The sequence below is a fragment of the Zerene cesonia genome, unplaced genomic scaffold, assembly GCF_012273895.1.
Source record: "Zerene cesonia ecotype Mississippi unplaced genomic scaffold, Zerene_cesonia_1.1 Zces_u004, whole genome shotgun sequence".
Classification (NCBI taxonomy): Eukaryota; Metazoa; Arthropoda; class Insecta; order Lepidoptera; family Pieridae; genus Zerene; species Zerene cesonia.
This window is the reverse complement of record NW_024045134.1, coordinates 849,538-865,337: the sequence shown is the minus strand read 5'-3', so window position 1 is coordinate 865,337 and position 15,800 is coordinate 849,538. Positions and strand designations below refer to the sequence as shown.

The following is a 15,800-nucleotide window of genomic DNA, read 5'->3' as shown; positions in this document are numbered from 1 at the left end:
TTTTTTTTTTGTTATTATTATGAAGCATTCTCTCATGTTATGAATTCTGCTTTACGAGTTAAAATAACTGTTTGTTTCTCTGTAAAATCTTTATATTTGTCTTTTTAATTAATAAACACACACCGTATAAACTTAACCATAAACACTTGATTAGTTTTACTACTAATGAAAATGTTTCATTTTACACAATGTAGATTCTTATTATCTTGCAATAATGTATCACACTTATCGTTCATCGATAGTAAACTTAACTACAACTCATTATCATAATTATGTAAGATAGAAATCATATTACGGTTAAATTTTCATGTAATTTTTTTACAAAAATTTAATAAAAATATTTTTTGTATTGCGGAATATGGAACGCATTGCAAAAAATATCCTGTCGTGGTGGCCATTTTATAGATATTTGTTTGTCTATGGTGAAATCCAAAGAAAGGTGAAGCTAAACAAAAGGGTAGCATGTAGATAACATTTACTAAATTATTAGTAAATTACAATATAAAAGTAACTTAATGCATGTAATCATATATCGCAATTAAGTGAGTTTAAGTGTTTTAACATACGCTGTTCCATACAAGCTCTTATAATGAAGTACAATGCATCGTGTAATGGTGGCCATTAAAAGAAATAATTATGAATATTGGCATACTACATATCAAATAAAAACTCAAAATTACCGTGCTCATTGTGTATAGTGCATCTATATAAGTTACAACTGGACAATATGTAAACAAACGGATCGCTTGTGCTGTACGAGTGTTTTGAATTGAGTGTAAATAGTGAGTTTACCTTACGATGGCCCAGAATCAAGGGGAGATTCAGGTGACACAGAATCAACCCGTGAATAAGGATAAAGATATATATGCTTGCCTTCCCGATATACGTACAAATGGTCCCTTGGGACCAGATGAGCCATGTCCAGGTGGTGAAGAACTACGATGGTTGCCAGCTCAGGCTACTGACCGGGATTTGGTTATGTATTTGAGAGCTGCACGTTCTATGGCTGCATTTGCCGGTATGTGTGACGGAGGTTCCCCTGACGATGGCTGTGTAGCCGCAAGTCGTGATGATACAACAATTAATGCACTTGACGTTTTACATGATTCTGGTTATGATCCAGGTCGTGCTTTACAAGCTCTCGTGAAATGTCCTGTCCCTAAAGGGATTGAGAAGAAATGGTCAGAAGAAGAGACAAAAAGATTTGTGAAAGGTATAAGACAATTTGGTAAGAACTTTTTTAAGATCAAAAAAGATTTATTGCCTCATAAAGACACTGCAGAGTTAGTGGAGTTCTATTATTTGTGGAAAAAGACACCAGGTGCTAGTAGTAACCGACCGCATAGAAGGAGACGACAAGCATTAAGGCGAGTCCGCAACACAAGAAACTCTCGGGCTGGGACCCCTAAAGAGCAAACACCTGAGGCAACACCTACAATGCCTGATACTAACGGTTCCAGACCTTCACCAAATCCTAAAGAGGCAGGTGAAATGAGTTCAGTTACGGAAGATGAAAATTCTGAAGATGATAGTGATTCAAGGGATGCGGGAGATTTAGCTAAAGCTGATAATGGCAGGAGTGGAGATAATCCAGATGATTCACCTAGTAGGATGAGAACTAGAAATAAATCTAAAGAGCAAACAACACCAAGTAGTAAAAAGGGTCAAGATGAAAGTGATACTGACACCAAGGCCAAGAAACCTAACAAACCAAATACACAAAGTACAAACAACAATAATGACAAAGTTCCTTCCTCTCCTGTTAGTAAAGATACTAAGAAGAAAGTAGCAAATGGTAAAGTTGTTGTTGATGTATCAAAGGTTAAGAAACGCCTTCCTGATGATAGTAAAATAGAAGGCATAATGGATGGTGATGTACAAATGAAGAAAAAGAAAGCAGCTGAACCACCCGAAAGCCCATCAGAAAGTCTAACAAATGATAGTTTTCCAGCCATGGATGAAACTGAAACCCCAGAGGCTGAACCTGAAGCATGTGACTATAGTATTAATAAGACTGATAAAGAAAATATAGAACAAAATAAGGAACCAGAGATGGAACAACCTACTAAACCCATTGAACCACAAATTAAAGTAGAAGCCAATGTTGAACCAATAATTAAGACAGAAAAGGATGCATTGCCTCCTGTTTTTAAAGTGAGTGCAGAAAAAGAAAATAGAGCTGTATTAGACTTAAAAACTGATACAGCACCAGCTAAAGGTCATGAAAACATTGACCCCCGGACTTTTACAGTGTTTCCCAAGACTGAACTTATTATACCTAAAGTTACTCCAATGACAACCGAGGCTATGGAAAAAATTAAGATTAAGGAAGAGATAGATACAGATGATCAGTCAATGAATTTACAAAAAGAGGAATTCCAAAAAGATCCATTGGCTCAAAATTACCCAGCTCATTCAATCAACCAAGTAAATAAACCTATGATTATGGAACATACAAACTTCTTTGTGAAAGATAGCCATATATATAATCCTAAATTAAGCCACAGCATTAAAATAGAAGGTGTTCCAAATCCAATATTTAATCCAGTCAATATTAAGGATACTAATTCTATAATAAGGAATGCTAAAGATTATTCAAACAATGTGCCTCCATTCCCATACACATCTAACATTAACTTTGCAAATGATGCAAATAAACACAACCCCTTAATAAATCCCTTGAAAACTGTGATTAAATTAGAACCAAGGGATGAGGCAAGTGAAATGAAAAATCAAAATACACCAGAGATATTTACAGCAACAATATCAACAGCAAACAAAGTTGATTCTCCTAATACTCCCAGATTGGAATCTTTGCAAAGAATAAGTCCATCACCAACAAGTGTGCGTGGATCATCTCCTCCTCACATGGAACATCCATCTGCAACAAATACAGAACCTATTTCTCCTGCAAATACTCAAGAAATGAAATCACAGGAATCAGATGCAGATGATAAACAACCTACAGATTTAAAAACACAACCCATGCCAAAAGCTGATAATCAAAATACTAACTTAAGACCACCAATATTCCCAGCGCCAGTTAGACCGGAAAATCTTGGAATTAGACCAACTGAAGTACCAAATATACCCGTATCAGGTCACAGCATGCCCCCACCTCCTCTCAGCCAGCCTTCAATTTCTGGACTGTTACCGCCAGGACCTTTAATATCTGTAAGTGGTGGAGGGTCTAACATTGGTCCTTATGGATTCATGCCATCCTCATTATATGGTCATACTGGACATCCAGGTTTGGAAAAACCAAGTTCATTACCACCTCTTATGCAACAAGTGCCTCCTTCACATAGCATTTCAGGTGGAAATATGATGCAATCTCAATCAAATCAAAATGATCCATCAATGCCTCAAGACCTGAAGATAAAACAAGAAGTTCCAGATAATATGCCTGCTAATCTTTCTACTCAAAGTGTATCTGATCCTCTGCAGTCATTGAAAGAAGTGAAAGTACCAGGATATCCAATTGGAAGTTCAATAGCACAACATTTGAGCTCTGAAAGGGACAGAGAATCAATGTCAAGTGTTGAAAACAATAGTAGACCTCCAAGCCAACCTACAAATGAAAATTCAAGTATGCCAAGTGCTTTCCTCGGTCCTAGAATAGAAAGCATTAAGAAAGAGCCAGACTTCTTGCATCAACCTCACATTACTCCAGTATCTACGAGTCAAAGCAGTGGAATGGATTCATCAAGCACTATTCCTCCCGTTAAAAGCCCACATACTCCAACACCTATAAAAAGTCAATCAAGTCACAATGGGACTCCTAGTCACCCTCACCCATCTGCTACCACATCTCCATTTTCAAGACACCTCACGAGTCCCTCACAGCCCAGACAAATTTCAGCATCTCCCGTACAACCAAATACTCCTGTTTCACATTCAGCTCTAAACTTGATGAATCCCACTCCATTATCAATTCCTTCAACAATGGCGGGCCCTGTTCTGCATTCAAGTCAACAGCATGGGCCTCCCCCACCACATCCTTTTGCGTCGCATCTACACCATCCTCATCATCCATTACTTCATCCATCTTCAATATTTCAGCTTTCTGCAGCTGCTGCAGCACATGCTATGCATCCATACTATTCCCACCCTCATCCTGGTTACTCAATGCCATATCCATATCCGTATGGTCCATTACCACAGCCGCATCCGATACCCCCAATGCATCCATCGTCAAGCACACCTGGAAGGCACGATCCGTCAAAACCATCTACCATAGAGTCTACAACCATGCTTAGCGCTCATCATAGTACTAGTTCATCTGTTACGACAAGATCTTTGAGAGAAATATCCGAAACTACAGAAGATCCAAGGAATCCAAATGCCACAACTGAGCGTCACCAATTGCATGAAACTACTATGACGCATCATCATTCTACGAGTCACCACAGCGCTGTTCACACCAGTACGGAAAAACAACCTAGTCATGTTGGCGGTGGGACAAATCATACTCTGTCTATATCACACTCAACTTCAAGCAGCTCCTCCCAATCTATACAACATAAGATAAATACACAACAGAAAACCAGTTCCCATTCAAGTTCTCCGCACCACCTTTCAGCAAGTGTTTCTCAGACAACCAGCTCTTCGTCGAGCGTTAATGTCACAAATAATCATACGCATCATCATTCGCATCATTTGGCTCATCACCCCGAAAGACTTTCTCCCGCAGACTCTATGCTTCTCCGACACCATCCAAAGATGATGCCTGGAAATCCAAACCATCTTATGATTCAACCACCTTCAATGGGCCATCCTATGAGCCTTGCCCTACCTCCTGGCCCGGGTCCAAGTTCAATTGAAAGTTTGCGATTACACGCGCAAGCTGCAGCTGGATTACAAGCATCTCATGGTAGATCTGGGTCGCCTCATCAACTTGCACCTGGACATCCACATCTACGTGGTCCACCCCGGCCTATACCTGATGATAATCCTGAATTAAAATTAGAGACACAATCACAACCTGAAGAGGAAGAAATTCCAAGTCCGGCTCATATTCCTCATGGACCTAGCCCAGAACCTAAAATAGAAGACACAGAATGTCATCGATCACAATCTGCAATATTCCTAAGACATTGGAATCGTGGTGATTACAATTCATGTACTCGCACTGATCTTATATTCAAACCAGTGCCAGAATCGAAACTTGCACGTAAACGGGAAGAACGTTTGAGGAAACAAGCAGAAAGAGATAGAGAGGAAAGAGAAAAAATAGCTCAACAAGCACACAGAAAAATAGCAACACCAGAAAAGCCCGATACAAAACCGCCATCAAGAGGTGCTATCGAAACAATAACATCTCCGTACTTTCCAAGACCGCCTGGATATCCTGACTCACCATCTTTACGACAGCTTTCTGATTATGCTAGGCCTCACGCTGGTTTTAGCCCAGGAAATCTGCCTCGTCATTGTATGGATCCAATGCTTCAATATCAATTAAGCTCTATGTACGGTGCTGCTGGAGCGCGTGAACGTCTTGAACTAGAGCATCTTGAAAGAGAAAAGAGAGATAGAGAAATAAGAGAATTACGAGAAAGAGAGTTGAATGATAGACTAAAAGAAGAACTGCTCAAAAATAATGTAGGACCACGTGCTCTCGATCCACATTGGTTGGAAATGCATCGGAGGTATGGAATGCCTCCACCGCCTCCCCAAGGTGCAATACCAGTCCAGTTCGGTTTATATCCACCTGGGCATGGCCCGGGCGCGCTTTCACAGTTAGAGCGCGAACGACTAGAGAGATTAGGTATACCTCCAGCAGGTGCAGGAGGTCCACCCCAATCGGTGCCTGTTACTGGTGCTCCCCCTCACCACCCACATCATCCACACCCTGGCGTTGCCGCGGCACAATTAGAAGCGGCTGAAAGATTAGCGCTCGCCGCTGACCCTATGGTGCGTCTACAAATGGCGGGAATAAATCCTGAATATCACGCGCATACCCACGCTCACACTCATGCGCACTCTCACACCCATTTACATCTACATCCTGGACAACAAGCTGCTGCGCAAGCCCAGCAGGATGCATTGAGTTTAGGACTTGGAGCTGGTGCTCCATACCGACCACTGCCTCACCCTGATTTGCTCGGGAGACCTTACGCCGAGCAACTAGCGCAACAGGCAGCAGCTCACGAGCAGCTTCAACGACAGCTGTTATTGGAGAGAGAAAGAGGATTTCTACATCCAGCACATCACGAAGACTTCCTCCGACAGCAAAGGGAACGGGAACTGAAAGTGCGGGCGCTAGAAGAAGCCGCTAGAGCTTCGCGTCCGTAGTACGCCGCGCGCCCTAAGCCCGACAATGACGTAGTCTTGATCGAGTAAAGGACGCCCCCACAGACTATAGCCTTGTAAAACATATACATTAAAGTGTTCACGCGATAGTGCTACGAGATTGAGGACCGAACTATTTTATTTCAAAAGTGTGATGACACCTGTAATTTATATACATAAGTATTTAAGTTTTTTTAATACTTTTATAGCATGGCCGTATAGTACGCTTTTAATCCATGCTCAAATTTATTTCTTAACTACTAGTCATAATTAAATTTTATTTGTAGAGGATGAAACATGAGTCACACAGTGTGGTTTTAGTTTAAATTATTAATGTTTTGTATGTTTTAATAATAACAGTTTATGGGTGCTGGATAGCATTCATGTGAATGGCCACATGATTAGTTTTTATGTAAAATGTAATAATCTCAACACTTATGTTCATGACATAATAATTATCTATATTTAAATGAGGTTGTAAAATAAGTCTATTAGGGATTCCGCTGTTTATCTGTAACTAAATCGACTATTTGTTAATACCTGCTGGCTAATTTTATGATTGTTAGTTTATAAACAATAAGTTGTATTTACATATCAATTTGTACAATAATACGATAAAAATGTTTGAAAAATTCAAAAGTGCACGACTCATAATGCTCAAGAAGAAAATATGTGCTTATTATAGTTTTTCATAATAACTATCAAATGACGATAAGATAACCATTTTCAATACCATATTCGTATAGATCTAAATATAAAGGTTATGAAAAAACAAACTGATTCAATTAAATAGTTTTTATGCAAGTTATCGTGTTTCAAAGAAAAAAAAGTGTTGGCTGACGGGATTTTTTTTTTTTACTATTTCTTTTTTTTTCTGGTGCTGTTATCTTAAATTAATATTTACCAGTGCTGAATTAATCTCCATTAAATTATCTATAAAATGATGCGTAGATTCAAAAGATTACGAGGATTATAAATCGAGCAATTAATTAAATGTGGCACCGAGGTTAATCGAATTTTTCGGTAGTAGAGCACTCTTGCTTCGCATTATGAGTCGTGCAATTAATTCGATTTTTGAAAAGAAAGTTTAAACAGTTTCCGAATCTTTGTAACTCGATGATACTTGAGTATCATTAGAGTAGACATTATTATTTAATTAATTATTTTAGTTTGCGACAGGCTAAGTTCTTGGTGCAAATTTAATTGGCTGGAATGGAGAAAAATATTACAATGAAATTGTAAAAATTTTTATAATTAACATTTTCTCCACAAATGCAATTATATGCAAGTAAATCCCAGTATCTAACAATATTTGTGTAAATTATATTTCTATATTTTTAAGTTGTAATAAAGTTTGGAGTTAAAGCGAAATTTTATTGAGTACAAAACAATTTTACATACCGATACGAACAATTAGATGCAATAATACATTAATTAGATACATAAGCCGAATTAACATTTTAATATTTACTACTTATGGTTAGTGTACACTGTGTAATATTTGTTATATATACGCTTAGTGTGTACTAAGCCTAAGAAGTTTTATAGAGGCAGTAAATATTTAATTATCTATTGGTTCTATTTTAAATGTAAGACTTGTAATTCTCACCCAATGTACACATTGAAATAATTCTAATGCACTACATTGTAAAATAAACCCATTTGTAACAAATTATAGAATTGTAGAGTTGATTAATGAAAATTATAGGTTATCATAGATGTAATAAATTAAAAACGTCGCTTAGTAGGTATTATGTTCATAATGCCATAGTTACTTTCTGATATTTAAAAGAGAAATGAGTATTATTTTTAGATACAAATTATATCTTTAATTAAGAAGTTGCGTGTCGATTTAACGTCATTTATTTAGACAATAAGGTTAAATGGATGTCTTAGTGCTTTTGTGTAAATTTTTTGAATAATATATGTGGAAAAATTCATTTTGTCGTTTCTCTTTACACCTAATATACTAAATGGCTTCAAGTTGCAGAAATAGATATGGTTTAAAAACCTGTTATTTAATTGCCTTTCATTTTTATGATGTGTATCTTAATTAAATGTATTTTTAGATATATAGATAAAACAGAAAATGAGTCGGTGAAAGACCGATTTAAAAAAATCTCTCAAAAAGATCTTGAGATTAATGCGTTCAAACAAACAAACTTTTCAGCATTGCATTATTAGTATTTATAGACAACTAATTTGCTGTTAGTTTATGTCGCTAAATTTGGAGAAAGGTTGGGTCGATTTAGTTGATATTTTATATTGTCCAGGAAAGGTTAACAAAATATAATTTATGGGTGATACAAAATGCACTGAGTCATCTATTCAGTTCATAATTACCTATTTAACATTGAAACTGAAATAGAAAAAAAAACATTCTTAAATGTCAATTGTCTCAATTTGATAGAAGATACGTTTCTAGGCGATAGTTTAATCAATAATAATCTTTCAATAATGCATGTACTCGTATATTAACTAATGATATCAAGGAAAAGATGGGGTTAACGAGTCATACTGGATTACTAGCAAGCTCACCACAAAAGATAAGTTTTAAAGAAAAAGTAAGTATGTATTCCAACTGCTTTTCCGCTAGCGGCTTCACCTACCCTTTGCGGGTATATATGTATACTCTTCTTTATTTGTATATAAAAGCATTTTGTTAACAAACGTAACTTTATCTCATGCAGTATATACCTATAACTAAAACTCATCTTATTTTTTTATTAATAAAAAGGTAGGATATTAATCAAAAAATAAAAAAGATGTTACTGATTCAAAATTCAATATAATATGTCGCTTTATAGGGCCTAATTTTTGATGTTTTAGAGTACAATACAGCTAAGATGCGAAGTAACACCAGCTCCCTTCATGCTACGACCCTACGCAGGGCTATACAATCCATTTTCACAGGCCTGTTCAGTGCTGTGCAATCATCCAGCAGACACCACCACAAAGGAGTTCGTTAGACGAGCTAAAGATGCATGGGTAAGATTTAAAACTAAATATCTACTTCTAGGTAACTTGGTGACCTACGGTACACCTAGCCGGCAGCCTAAAATGTTTCAATTTCTCGTATGTTTAATCTGAGCAGACCTACCATTTATTTGTAATGCTGATTTTTTAAAAATTTACAGGTACTGGAGGGAAAATCTCATTACTTTCAGGAAGACCTCTCCAAATTTCAAGATCAGATTGATAAAGAAAAGAATAGAACTCCCCACGATATTGTAACTGAAGATATGTTTAGAAGGTATTGATGTAAATGAAACCAGGTATAACTTATCGCTGTTCACATTTCATAATGGTAAAAATTAATTCCAGATATACAGAAACAGACTCCCGTCCACTCACTCCAGCTCCGACTCTCGCCAGTGGGAAATCCCGGGGATCCCGACGATGCCTCACACCGGACCAACCTCGTCAGAAAACTACGATAGTCCTGGATCTACGCAGAAGTCATAGCCAAGTTGGTACTATATAGCGATAGTAAAATTGAATATGAGTTTTACTACGCGAGTTTTAATGAAATGAAGATATGAGATAAGAATAAAATATTTTTGTCAACAATATTGTGTGCATACTGAAATCCCTGTTTGCGTGTGTATACACACACAAAATGTGCGTTAAAATTTAGCCTCTATATTTAATATGTTTATTTCTTCTGATTAATTTCCAAACATTGATGTATAGCTGATATAGATTAGAAAATTTATAAACATAATCTCTTTCATATTAAATTTAATTATACGTACATGTTATATGCATTGCTATAGAGTTCATATTAGAAACCTAAACTTACATAATGTTATATGCTATACACTCGCGTAATTTTAATTGTTTCTATCTTTAGGAAACTCTTTACTACCACGGTTACACGACGTCGGAAATGACAGTGGCACACACTACCAGTGCGACCAACGAACGGTCTACTCTACCATCTCTTAACCTGTCAGAGTCGACCCATACCAGACTGTTAAAGGGCCAATGTGAACAGTTACCGCCACTCGCATCACCATTAGTACTGGCGAAGCGAGTTCTCAAGGAGCCAGTCAGCGTTCGCACGATGAAGAAGGTCTGTTATAGTTATAGTGCAAGAAATACTAATCATAGTATATATACCCAAGGTCTCATCGTTCCCAGAGTGCCAAGGCTCAATTTCTGCTGAAATATAAAACTGATGATTCCATTTCAATTTTACCATTCTTTCCAAAGCCCTAAAGAGACATACACACAGCGCTATATCGCTTTACGTATAATATCATGTTGTTTCTTTTCTCTGTTTGTTGTTTCAAGTACTTACATTAAATTGACAAAAATAAATAGTAGATAGAGGTTTTGATTTTCATACTCATCATCATCATCATCAGCTCATACATGTTCCAACTACTGGGACGCAGGCCTCCTATGAGAAATTTAGATAATAATATACCAATTATACTAAATCTTACTTTTCCTACTAAGATGATAATAAAACATTATTCCCCATTATTTCCTAGAGAAACTAGCTGTACGGTTACCGTATAAAGTTGCTTATGATCGGTTATCAGCACTTCAAAGGCAACTAGACCGTGAACAAAAAATATTATTTCATACTTGATAACTGATAATCGGTACATTGACGCACATTGTAACAAATTCACTATTACACCGTCGGTTATTGTTATCACAACAGTTGATAGACATGTTGCCATTTTTAATATCGAAATCAAAATTGCTTCAAATCAAAAAACCAAAAGAGCAGAGGGGTAAAGAAAACAATGCGATTTCGTACGATAAATTAACGACGCGTAAATCGAAACGAATAAAGCGGAAATTGCTGAAAATACCGCCAATTGCAGCGGCTAATTGTGATTGCTCGTTAATGCATGTAACACGCATAGCAGTGAACTATACACCGAAAAGCAGAAAGAGAGATGCTTCCAACGTAGTTTTGTCTATGGCATGGGGAGCGGACCAAAAGAAACGTATAAGATTGCCCAGTGTCAAGACTAAAGAAAGGACAGTAAAAAGAGACAAGGCGTCTAAGAGGAAAGATTATTATAATAGCGAAGAATTCTTTATGAAACTAGAGGTGAATAAGGTATTGCAATATGCAACGTGGTAGGGTAATTAGGCATTTTGATGTGCAAATTTTTCTATTCTCTCTAGGAATTCTCCTAAAATATTCTATCTTTTTCACCTCTCAGTGATACCTCGCTTACAAAGACTACCTTTCTTCTTCCATTCGATTATTATACTTTAATGTTTAAACGCAATCATTTTACTCTGTCCTAATAAATAATTATATGCTTTTAAAAAAATACAACTGTTTAATCGTTTCGAAACAGGAACACTATATAAAACTGTGAATTTTGGATTACAGAACCAACTCAAGGCACTGAACTTGGGAAAGACTCCGAGAAATAAAAAGAATGATGCACCGGCGTCACAACGATCGAAGAGTGACAAGGAATTGGACAACAACCCAGATGAATTGGTTCCTATGGATGACAGTGGTAAAAATGTATACATTCTTAAATAGAATACGTTATCTATGAAATGCCGTGTCTCCTTACTATATATAGTAAAGGCATGCTACGCTTATTTCATCCATCAAAATTCTTAAATCGTAATTAGATGATCAATTCTCGACACCTTGCCACACTGAAATATTTTTATCAACATCCAGTGTCGTAAGTATTGGGACCAAAATGTCCAAGTCAATTTGATGAGGCTTTTTCTATGATACGAAAGTAAATAAAATATTCTCATCTAATAATAATGGAACGTGGGTTATTCAATGGGTGTTTGTAACAGACAATATAGCAATTTAATGTTTAGCTTGAATAGTTTAAAAACAAATTTGAGAGTTATTTCTATTTTCAATTAAAGATAATGCCATTCTTTAAGGCACAATGGAAATGCGTAGGCGTGGCAAGAGACGTCGTAAAGGGCGTGGCGGGAGCGACCGCCTCACTTCCGCTGGACTCGCGGCACAGGCCCAACAAGACCCTGAAACACAAGTTAGTATTTATTATAGGCCATCAAACACCCGCCACCCGCGATTAAACAACGCCCCGCGGTTTCACCCGCGTAAGTCCGTATCCCATAGGAAGATCAGGATAAAAAGTTGTCTATGTGTTATTCCAGTTTTCAGTTCAGTAGTGTTTGTGTGAAAGAGTAACAAACATACACACATCCTTACAAACTTTCGCATTTATAATGCTAGTAGGATTTGTTCATAATTTCGTTTTCTAATTAATGAATTTTAAAGATTGCAGGCATTGGAACGGATTCTCAAAACCCCAGCTCGCGGGCATCCATTGCTCCAACGAATGATGACGACATTATTATACCGCCTGTGGTCAAAACTAGTGTTGCGAAGAAGACTGACTCTTTCCTCGATGATGATATTCTGAAGTACTTACACAGGGAAGTTGATGAAGAAGCTATCGAGACGGAATTTGACACAAAGGTATCTATTTAAATAATTAATCATCACCATCATCATCATCCCATATATTTTCCCACTCCTGGAACACAGGGTAACATGTCGTGGACCTTTTAATTCTCGGACATGCCGGTTTCCTTCACCGTTTCGTAATTGACTATAAATAATTCGCTCTATTTCAGGAATAAAATAATATTATATTTTTAACTATTTTAGCGTCGATATGTGCTAGAAGAGGCTCTTCGAACCCGACCTGATCGTCCGCATGGCCTGGAAATGCAGACCCTTCTCAAGGAGATGAGAATCCCAGCTGTGAGTTTGGGAGACTGGCTGCACATACCCAGGGTTTTTTCAAGAAAAAACGCACAGTTTGGACTCCCAATCGACTCGAATGATCTGGAATGTACGGTTACTGTGTAATTTTTTGACTATGACATTGGTCGCCTTTAAGAATTTTAATTAAGCTTTCAGTATTTTTTTCGTGGCAAGGAGAGCTTTCAGCATTAAAATGTTTTTTCAAACATAATTATTAGTTAGCCTTCTATTCATAAACAATAGAATAATGGTCGATCTATCATATTGGTAAGTATTTGTTAAATATACTTTTTTGAATTTTGTTTTTCTTTTGTATTGTTAGTTCAATATCAAAAAAGATACCATATTAAATATATTATTTCTCAATGCAATAAGTAGTTATTGGTTGTGTACTATCGCGTACTTGTTCAGCATTCCTAGCCAACACGGTTGTCTGAAAGAGATTGCTTTTGAGCAATCAGGCCGCTTTGTCTAAAAGATTTTAGGCTATCAACAATACAGCTACATATATTTATTTTTACTTGGAATTTTCGTTCTTAATCAACGTGCCTGTTATTTTTTATTATGACACCATAAACGTGATTAGATTTGGTATTTAAGTAATTTTGATATAATTTTTACAGCGATCACACCGATGATGTATGCTGCAAGGTTTGTGACTATAAAAAAATCCAAACAACTGCTGTATCTTACTGTGTTAAGGAAATTTAGACCTAATGGTTATAGGATGCCAATTAAGGTGAGGAATTATTTAACACTTTTTAAGAAGGATGCACAATATTTTTTTTTTAACTTGGAAATCATCGTATTTGTTGATTTTATTACACTGGTTGTTGATACATTAATCGTTATAACATCTCAAATGATACATCATATCTAGAATTATGGTATATGCCATGAACAAATTTAAATGTATTCATCATATTTCCTTTTAGAAATATAATTTATAATACTTAGAAATAATTTTATCGCTCATCGTTGACTATCTATCCTACTCACTTTCTGAAACATAGATTATACACATATATACCTGAAAAGACATGCCTAATGAATGGAAGGAAGAGCGGGATTAAAATTATATTTAACTTCTTATAGGATATACAAGAGGGTCTCACGTTAATGATGGGTGGGGTGCTCACACGCGAACAAGCGAATCAGTTTCAAACAATAATGGAGTGGGATTGTTACAAAGAGGAAGAAACACTCTCAGATGATATAAAATTAACGCTGCTAGATACAGGATATAGAAAACAGAGTGGCGGTGGAGATGGGGGAGAGGTATGTCGAACATATGTCAAACTAGCCGCGCCCTGCGGTTTCAAGCGTGTAAGTCCGTATCCCGTAGGAATATCGGGATATAAAGTTGCCTATGTTATTCCAGCTGCCCAGCTATCTACATACCAAATTTCATTGCAATCTGTTCCGTAGTTTTTGCGTGAAAGTTTAACAAACATACACAAACACATACGTCCATTCTCACAAACTTTCGCATTTATAATATTAGTAGTATAGGATAAGATAGGATTAGTAGGATTCGAATAAAGAATATTTTTGAAATTGGAAATAAGTAGCTATATAGATTACAGAATAGTTCCAGTTCCCTCCAAAAATGGTGTGGAGCGCTATAACTAGGCTGGAAGGTTAAGTTGAGAGTGAACGACGCTCAATTAAAATTTTAAGAAATATATTTTTTACTTCGCTATAAGGCAGAAGTTATTCTATTCTTATATATTTCATTGCCCTGATCTGATATCAGTCTTCATTTACCATGAGATTTGTTGTATGTTGCCTGCTGTATCTGCCCTCTTTAATAGGCAAAGCGGAATTATCATTTATACTAATAATTTGACTTTTGTTAATGTTTAAGATAAATTAATAGATTTTCTTCTTAGGTTGACATCGAAAGTATTAAGTTTAAGACCTGGTGTGGTTTATGCGCTATTTGCGAAAGGATGTATGGTCGTTTTCCACCTCAAGAGAAAGATTCTCCTGATGGGGTAATTCACTTTATGTTTATATTTTATGTGCACTCCGTGAGAAGAAAAGCTTTTTTAACATAATAAACTAGCTTAACAACGGCTCCGTAGTCAAAGAAAGATAGAATTCCCGAATCATTCAGATTTCCGGGATAAAAACTATCCCTTGCCCTCTTTCAGGTCTCTAACTATTTTTATAACAAATTTTATCCAAATTGGTTCAGTGGTTTTTGCACGAAGAAGAGACAGACAGTCAGAGTTACTTCCACATTTTTTATTTAGCTTTTGTTCGAGTTCGAGTTCGAGGTGTAAACATTTTTGAATTTCGGTAAATTCAAAATTTTATTACGAGTAAGTAATAAGCGTCTTGTAACATTACAAAGTATTCTATATGTTTAAAGAGTGCAGTTTAATCAAATTGATAATATTTTATTCTACAGATAGAGCTCAGTGACTTTTCAATGATTGAAACAAAACTCGTCACCCTTAAAGTCCACAGTGGGCTCGCAGAGATCCTCAACGCAATACGAACACGATAATATTAGGTAGTTTTAGTATGGTTCGTTTTTAAATACGATTTAGCATTTTATACTGATAATTATACATAGGTTTTGTAAAGAGAAATAAATTGTTTTTTTTTATAATTACTTGACTTTTCTGTGTTTTATTTAATTTCCCAACCACATAATATTATTTTATACATTACCAGCTGTCAGCCCTGGTTTCACCTGTGATAGGTGATAGGTTCTATCCACAAAGCCTTATCAAAAACTACTGTAAACATT

General features: G+C 36.3%; 2 protein-coding genes across 2 annotated transcripts; both read left to right on the top strand.

Moving 5' to 3' along the window:
- Nucleotides 1-417: 417 nt before the first annotated feature.
- LOC119838723 (arginine-glutamic acid dipeptide repeats protein) lies at nt 418-8,231 on the top strand. Its single transcript, XM_038364809.1, has one exon. The coding sequence runs from the start codon at nt 799-801 to the stop codon at nt 6,292-6,294; it is 5,496 nt and encodes a 1,831-aa protein (XP_038220737.1). The 5' UTR covers nt 418-798; the 3' UTR covers nt 6,295-8,231.
- Nucleotides 8,232-8,602: 371 nt separating this feature from the next.
- On the top strand, nt 8,603-15,628 carry LOC119838675. Its single transcript, XM_038364744.1, has 13 exons — nt 8,603-8,863; nt 9,123-9,279; nt 9,429-9,544; nt 9,616-9,760; nt 10,145-10,366; nt 11,657-11,789; nt 12,184-12,296; nt 12,548-12,748; nt 12,941-13,127; nt 13,663-13,778; nt 14,135-14,317; nt 14,932-15,036; nt 15,456-15,628. The coding sequence occupies exons 1-13, from the start codon at nt 8,790-8,792 to the stop codon at nt 15,552-15,554; spliced, it is 1,851 nt and encodes a 616-aa protein (XP_038220672.1). The 5' UTR covers nt 8,603-8,789; the 3' UTR covers nt 15,555-15,628.
- The last annotated feature ends 172 nt before the right edge of the window (nt 15,629-15,800 follow it).